This window comes from Sinocyclocheilus grahami, unplaced genomic scaffold, assembly GCF_001515645.1.
Source record: "Sinocyclocheilus grahami isolate Dianchi unplaced genomic scaffold, SAMN03320097.WGS_v1.1 scaffold15.1, whole genome shotgun sequence".
Taxonomy (NCBI): Eukaryota; Metazoa; Chordata; class Actinopteri; order Cypriniformes; family Cyprinidae; genus Sinocyclocheilus; species Sinocyclocheilus grahami.
The window spans coordinates 2,884,415-2,893,226 of record NW_015505194.1 but is presented as its reverse complement, the minus strand read 5'-3'; the positions used below and the strand labels follow the sequence as shown (position 1 = coordinate 2,893,226).

The 8,812-nt window shown below is 37.9% G+C and overlaps 1 protein-coding gene across 1 annotated transcript; it reads left to right on the top strand.

The window, feature by feature from the left end:
• Window positions 1-7,137, top strand: gpr176 (G protein-coupled receptor 176). Its single transcript, XM_016294381.1, has 3 exons — window positions 1-890; window positions 4,364-4,616; window positions 5,674-7,137. Exons 1-3 carry the CDS (start codon window positions 656-658, stop codon window positions 6,824-6,826), a joined length of 1,641 nt encoding a protein of 546 aa, XP_016149867.1. The 5' UTR covers window positions 1-655; the 3' UTR covers window positions 6,827-7,137.
• Window positions 7,138-8,812: the final 1,675 nt, after the last annotated feature.

Genomic DNA, 8,812 nt, shown 5'->3' with positions numbered 1-8,812 from the left:
TGTCACTCGCAATGAAGCCTGTTCGCTAAAGATCACACACTGACTCGATATTTAGCGTGATATGCGTTTACCAAAAATCGTTTTTTGACACTTGGATATGGCTGTGATCATTCATAACGATCTCATACGGGTATGTTGGTAATTTCTCTGGCATTTTCTCTATGGCTTATCGTACACAGTTTAGACGATTATTAGCATACAGTAGCATATTGTAGTAACCCAATGCTCGCGAAATATTGTATATAACCCGTATTCTTTTATGTTCGTCTGTTCACACGGCTAGTGAAATGAAGTTGAGTTGTGAGACGCGAGACAAGCGCGTGTCACTGTCGTATCGCTCCATCAATGACATTGTATATGCGATCTGTACTGAGTAATCAAAATTATGTCTTTATTTATATCGCAAATATTCCTTTCAATATCGCGATTCTGAAAAGGCAGTTGTTTAGCGACAAGATCTGCAATGTGCAGTCCTGCATGGGATATTTTATTATCGAGAACGATCTCCGTCCAGCGTTTTCGATCATTTTGAGGAACTGGAGAAAACTCGCGAGTTAATCATGTTGGACTCGACATAACGCTCGAGCCCTGTTCACCAATAACGTGTGCGCGGCGAGACCAGAGCCGAAGAATTCTGGTGGCGCCTCAGATATGAATGATGATGGAGGCGGATAACGCGGAGAGCTGGTTTCCTCTGTCAGGAAACGGAACCGCACGTTTAAACGCATCTAACCTGGGTTTCCTGAACGCGTCGTCTCCGGTGGGTCTGTGGGGTGATGCTCAGGATAACGAGGTGACACGACTGGAGGAGATCCTGCACGCGCAGGAAAGAGCCTACAAAGATTTCTCTACCACCATTCAAGTTTTCATCCTCATCGGCTCTCTTTTGAGTAAGTAGACAAAAACGAGAATTAAAAATGTTTGGCTAATGATCAGCAAATGTGTGCGGGCTGCACTGGCTTGGCTTAATCTCTAAATATATTTGAATAAAACAAACAATCACATATAACTGGTTAATTGATGCGATAAACGGCATACAGTTTGAGCCTGTTATAAATTAATGGAGAATCGCACTGTGCGTGTGAATGGATAACCACTCTAAAGGTTATAGCTGGGGCACACATTTGATTTGGAATGTGAAAATGTAACAAACATGGTCATAGGCTACATATTTTCCGTGATGAATCACATTTTAGCAGATGTTACATTGTAAGTTCTTATCAAGTGAGAGATGAGAAATTGTAAACAAAGAGCGTTCACACAATAATGACGCACAGGTGTTGTAATTAGTCATGCTACAGCAAATCTTTTCGTTTCACAATCTGTACAATGCAAGCAATTAATGACAAACTAAAAAGTTGTTCTATTCAAACATCAAAAATTCAACAAAAAAAGTGTGTGTGCACAATGTAGCTCTTTGTATAAACAATGTAGGCTACGCTTGGACAAAGCATGGGAATTTATGGGAGGAAGTGATGTTGAATAGCTGTTTTGTGTGATTAGTTTTCTCTTGTGAGCATAAGTGCAGCTTTATGCTTACTTCTTTTGTGAGTAAGTTTATTAAATTATTGACTTCAACTCAGGGATCATTTCCTTTCTATAATCTATGATAATATCTTTCTAAATTTGTAGAAACAACATTTTAATCACAAGTTGCTTGCAACTAACTCTGTGTTAGCGGACATGTCCATACTTTAGATTTTTACAGTACATCACAACTTATTCTGGTATAGCCTAATACAAGCTTATTCTGAGATTCAGATTGCTTTGATAAAAATGATTTTGTTGTCATCGACACTTTGTACAAACAGCTTGTTTTTTCTAAAAACAAAACAAACTGTATTAGAGAGCAGCGCTATTTAAATTATTCGCCATGCCAGTGATATTTCCAAGAAAATGTGTTAAGATGATTGTGTGAATTCTTACACATTGCAGCAAAATGACTATCACATCTAGAAGTCAGTGATCATGCCACAAATCAGAAATAAAGAAATGAGATGTTGTTTTTACTGGGTTCATTCATGCTTCAACTGATACAAACAGAGATGTGTAATGTTTCCTCAGTCAGTCACATGCCATGGTTCTAAGGAGGCTTTTTTCTACACGACAGCCGCTCACTCTGACAATGATACCTGGGACAAAAAATACTACATTTTGTTTACACAGATTACGTATAGGAGCTGTAGAACACGACTGATAATCTTATAGAAAGTATGCAATATTTGGAGAAAGAAGTATTCAGAGCCTTCTCACAGTAAATGAGATTTTAGCGTTGTTTATAGTATAATGTCCTTTTGTTCTTCTTGTTTTTTTTCTTCTGAACTACGTCAGAGGGAGGCAATTTTGTCAGACTCAAACAAACGAGCCATCACATGACTAATTATCCTGCAGAACGCTTAGTATAAATGATCGTAATCCGATGATCTGTTTCTGCACTGGATTAGGGCTCAAATTTCAGAAAAGTTGGGAATTTTGCGTTTCAGACATTCATTGTGATTACTAGTTACGGAAGTCATTGTGGCAATGGGTTAGTCATTATTTCACTCAAGTTTTATCCCTGGCATTCATTTAGCAAACTGCTTTGCGCGTGCTCCCTCCAAATGAAAAAATACAGTTGTTTTTTTTCTTCAAATACTCCACTAACATCTGTCTGTTTGCTGCTTATGCATCCAACGCATACATTTTGAATAATTCTCAAACAAAGAATTTAAAGGGCTATATCATCCATAATTGAAAATTCTGTTATCATTCACTCATGGTATTATCATGATCATCCAAACTTGTTTATTTTTTTTATGTGGAACACAGAAGAAAGTAGCGATACAGGTATGGAACGACATGAGGGTGAGTAAATGATAACAGAATACACATTTTTGGGTGAACTATCCCTTTAAAAACACAGCAAGATTTGATAATCTTCTGATCTGACAATTTAATTACTTTTGAGTGATTTTTCATCATTAAGATTAATCAGGTATGATAATTACAGCTAAGTTAGCCAACAGCCAACATCTATTCTCACACTTCAAAATTCTCAAACATATTAGAAAGAGTTGAGAAACCACTAATGGAACCCCTGTGAAGTTAAATAACACTATTAGCCACAGGCATACTGGAGACTTCTGGGAACAAATGGACAATTGTCCGGCACTGTCAGTGTGCACTCAAAATGTCACCAGAGTAATAACACAAGAGGCAGCTGCAGATGGATTCCACTGTGCTTTGCCTGTTACACCTGTATGGTAATGGGAAAAGATGAAAGTCACAGTGATTGCGGAAAAGATGCACCTTCCAAAAGTGTGTCAAGCGTAATAACGGGTCTGGCTAGAGAGCACCTGTCACCTAAGTGCTCTGTTCACATTAACATCCAAGGAAAGATTCACCTCAGGCTCCATTTCAATTCAAGCCATGTGAATTCCATCATGTCCGTGCATCATTTCTTCAAAGTAAATTAATCTTGCATAGATTTCCACTTGAAGTGACATGTTACATTTCCATTTAGCCCCAAGTAATATTTTTTACATGCTTTCTCTGATTGTTTTAAATACTTATCTATGGTATGAAGAAATGAAGCAAACTATGGAAATGCATATCAGTTACAGCTGTGTTGTCGTGTGTCATGTTAAAGAATAGTATGGTTTCAGTATAAGTTAAGGTCAATGGACAGCATTTGACTTTCAAATAGTCCCTCATGGACTGTGGAAGTAAATAGGACCAGGTTTGGAGTATATAAAAGCAGAAATGTAAAGTTTATAACTATATTAAAACACTTTCCTGTAATAACTTGAGTTATTTAACCCGTAAAACTAAATCATAATTTTTATAGGAATTTTAGGGTTTTACATGATAAATTGTATGTAGTTAAAAAAAACAGTGATACTTTAATTTTAAGTGCTTTACTAACCCTTTTTTTATAGAGATGAAATTTAATTTTGTGGTAATCATCATGCTACAATTGCTCTCAATTGAGCATGTATTGAACCCAGAATAAAATGAATTATCCAAAAAGTGTCTCACCTCATGTGAACATCTCAATATTAGAAACACTTGGTTTCTATGTCTGTGCATGCTAAGCTTTTGCTTCTTCCTCAGATATTTTACCCTGTGCTGTGAGCTTGGTTTGTCCTTCACAGCAGCATTAGAATGCCATACTGTTGCTTACAGGAACCACAAAGGGAACAAGGCTTTTTTCCCCCTTTCAAATTAGCGTGCAACCTTTAGGTACCTCATTGCCATGGGAACTGCTGTAGACAATAAGATGAGGGCTGCTCATGTCCCACTCACATTCAGTTGTGTCCTTAGATACTGACATAGGCTTGTAACCCTCCTCAACCTTTTCTCCTTTTCATCTCTTCGTCCCCAGGCAATACTGCAGTGCTGTGGTGCACTTGTTACACCAATGTCTTCAAATCAGTCACGAATCTCTTCATCAAGAACCTGGCATGTTCTGGTATTTGTGCTGGGTTGGTGTGTGTGCCCTTTGACATAGCCTTGAGTGCCAGTCCCCTATGCTGCCTATGGGTCCATACGCTCCTGCTGTGCAAAGCCATCAAGTTCCTACACAGGCTTTTCTGCTCTGCCACTGTGCTCAGCTTTGCTGTCATCGCCCTGGATAGGTGAGTGGACATGCATGCTAATTCACTAATCTTTTACTGACAGTTAAAGTGTAATTGTTTCAGATTTGAGGTCAATAAGGGTCTCAACCAAACAGTAATTAAAACACTTGGTTAAGATGATAATATGGTGAATGATCTCTTGAGAAAATCTGAAAACTCTTACAGTTGTAGTCAACCCATGGGCACCAGCTGTTTTACAGACTAGTGCTTCCATAGCTACCTACTCCACCAGACCCTTTATCAGTTCATTGAATAATCTATTTTGCCTAGCACAGAAGCCTTACTTGAGACTGACTTATTTTCTGATTTTCCTTTTTTTTTTTTTCCTTTTGTGTCTTTCCTGGGATTTTCATTATGAATCTATCTAATCAATCTATTTATGTATTTTTGTGCACACATAAAGCAGTTTAATTGTGCTATAAACAATTTAGTCCACTAAAAAGTATTATTGTTATGTAACTGATTTAAATAGGGCTGGGAATGGAAATGTTCTTATTTAGTTCATATTCAGAACAAATTCTATTTAAACAAAAAACATTTAGCACAATTAGTGTAGTCCGATTTTAGTGAATCTAAACCATTCAACTCGTATAGTCCGATCTCGAAGCAAAACAGGCTCTTTAATTAAATCAAAACTCTTCAGCACAAGCAGTGTAGTCTAACTGATTCCCAAACAAATTACTTTTATGAGTCGCTTCCTTTTAGTCAGTATCATTCAGTGCAACTTGTATAGTCCGATCTCTAAATAAATGACTCTCATGCACTAGTTCTTCTAAATGAAACAAACTTATTATTAGCATGACCAGTGTATTCCAACTGATTCCCAAATGAATGACTCCTATGAGTTGATTCTTATCAAGCTTAACTAGTACAGTCCAGTCCCTGAACATTAGCCAACAGAAAGCTGCTTGCTTTGAAAATTAATTCTGTGTGAGCTGTGCTTCGTTTTGTCTATTTTAACAATAGGTAATGGACCTTTTTTGCCTTTGAAATTTTACCAAAATGTTGCTAATGTGACTGCACCTTAACAGTGGTGCCTTCCCTGTTTCACTTCCAGGTACTACTCAGCGTTGTATCCTCTGGAGAGAAAGATATCAGATGCCAAATCCAGAGACCTGGTCATCTATATCTGGGTGCATGCGGTGGTGGCCAGCGCCCCTGTTTTTGCCGTAAGCAATGTGACGGATGTCTACGCCACCTCTTCCTGTTCTGACGGCCAATCACTTGGACATCTGGTTTACATGATCACATACAGTATCACCACACTCATTTTACCACTAGCAGTGGTGTTTCTAGCCATGGCACTAATCCGCCGCGCACTAAGCACCAGCCAGAAGAAGAAAGTGATCATCGCGGCACTGCGCACACCACAGAACAGCATTTCCATCCCGTATGTGTCTCAGCGCGAGGCTGAACTTCATGCCACTCTGTTGTCCATCGTTCTAGTCTTCGCGCTGTGCAGCACTCCCTACGCCGCTCTGGTCATATACCGTTCAGTGCTGGGTGCTGCAAAAGCCTCGTCTTGGTTACAGCTGACTGCTGTGTGGCTGCCGAAGGTCTCTCTTCTCACCAACCCCCTATTTCTCCTCACAGTAAACCGCTCTGTGCGGCGTTGTCTGCTTGATATGCTAGCACGCCTGCATCGACGCTATAGCCGAAGGAACATGGTCAGCATTGGGGGTCTGGCTGAAGTAGGGCCACTAGGTGGAGAGACTGTGGTTCGCTCTGGTAGTCAACTCCTGGAGATGTTCAATATCGGCCAACAACAGATCTTCAGACCAAACGAGGACGAAGAAGTTGAGAATGAAATTTTCTCTGTGGCCTCCACCAACTTTCAACCCAAAGATGAAGGACAGAGTGGAAATGGAGGGGTGGCAAGAGAGCTGCATCAGCCGCAGTCAGGGGATGCGGTAAAAGAAGAGGGCTTAGTGTTACCAAGACATTCTCCTATTCAGTCATGTGCCTACTCCTCTTCACAGGTCGCCCCTGCGACTCCCACAGACCCTGAGGATGCAACACAGTTTGGTTTTGGGCCTTTTGAGTTGCCGCCACAATGGCTGCCTGAAACCAGGAACAGTAAGAAAAGACTCCTTCCTCCCTTGGGTAACACACCAGAGGAGCTGATCCAGACCAAGCAGCCCAGAGTTCGGCCCGAGAGACGCATTAGTCGAAACAATAAAGTTAGTACCTTCCCCAATGTGGATCCATGAAACAGAGTGCAGTGGACCAAATCATAAAAAGCCAAGAAGAAAGATTGTTTGTGCTTTATATCTAAAGTTATTTTGAGATGATTTTCTATGTGAGTGCAGAACAATGAAGGACATGGAGAGTATACGTTTACAGTAGAAAGTGGGAGGAGTTTACATGCTCGCTTGCTGTCTATTTGGACGATTTAATAGACATCCCTTCATCTCCATGTACTGACAGAACAGGAAATTGATCTTTCACAGGAAATGCAAGAAAAAAATAAGGTAGGCATGGATTGTATGACATTTGTTTTGGTGGAATGGTCAATAAAATGAATCACAATAATTTTTATGTAGATACGTTTGCTGTGTTGAATTTGACTGATGTGTCCTTCTTAACTGATGTTTAGCATATTCTATTTCACATAGCTTGAACAGCTAGTTAGAAACTAATGCATTGCACTCAAAATTAAAATATTATTGATTATAAATTAACTTTCATGTACACTACCATTCAAAAACATTTTTTCATGTTTTTGAAAGTCTCCTAATGCTCTCCAAGTCTGCATTTATTTGATCAAAAATGCAGTAAAAACGGCAATATTGTGAAATATTACAGTTACAAATAACTGATTTCTATTTAGCTTACGTTTGGAATAGCCTGTATTTGAAAATATATTTTACTACATTTTAAGGTAAATCACAAAATCATGTAAAAAAAAAAAAAACATTTGTGGGACCAATAATATATTTACTTGTTTTAGAATTTTGTTTTCATGAATAGAAAATTCAAAAGAATTTCATTTTACAGCATTTGTTTGAAATAGATTTTTATAACAATGTAAGTATTTCACTGTCACTTTTGATTAATTTAATGCATGCTTGAATATATTTCTTAAAACACACACACACAGACACACCTTACCCCAAACTTTTTAATAAATACTTAAACTACTATGTATAGTAGATGTGGATTTAGTAGATGTGGTATTTAGTAATGTAATTTATATGCATAAACACTCAATAATACTGTTTTATTCAGGGAAAGATGATCCATTATTGACAAATAAATGAGGGGAAAACATTCCATTCAAGTTTATTTGTATAGTGCTTTTCATGATATAAATCGTTGCAAAGCAACTTTACAGCAAATTAGGTTTCTACAATATTTAGTAGTAGCTTATCAGTGGTGACTGTCAGTTAATGTATGGAAAAATCTATTAAATAATCAAACAGACGATGAACACTATTAACAGCAATTATTATAATATGATGCAATCAAACTTATAGCAAAATTTGGTAGTTCTGTATGTTGTTTCAGGGTTGGCATCATCTGAGGTCCTCTGAGGGGTTGGCATCATCTCTTCTCAGGTGTTCTGGATCCAGACTGAAGCTTGTGTAAATCCTAGTTATTTGACATCCTGTGGCAAAAACAGAGAAACAAATAGAGACATAATTAGCGTAGCTGCTGTTCCAACCAAGCAGAGTTGATTTGTTTTTAACCCAAGCTAAAGAATAATAATGTGCATTTAATCAGATATAACTGCAGTACAAGATTATGAGATGCATTATTTGAATGCTTGGCCAAAGAGATGTGTCTTTAATCTAGATTTAAACAGAGAGAGTGTGTGTCTGAACACCGAACGTTATCAGGAAGGCTATTCCAGAGTTTGGGATCCAAATGCGAAAAAGCTCTACCTCCTTTAGAGTAGAAAAAAATATTTATTTCAATCATATCTGTCCAATTATACAATAAAGATTAGGTCTTTAAAAAGCTAATTTAAATGCTGACGATAAAGGGACACGGTTTTGACATTAAAATGTTCATAAAATGTCCACATCTATTTTATGTCACTGGTTCATTAAATTTCTTCTACTGAGTTCCTCAATAATTGACCGTTATTCAATATGCAAGTACATCTATCCTCATTAAACACATTTTCATAAAAAGAAACATTGTTTCTCTGAGTTAATCACCCTTTATAGCAAAAGCAAAGCTAAAGATTAAGC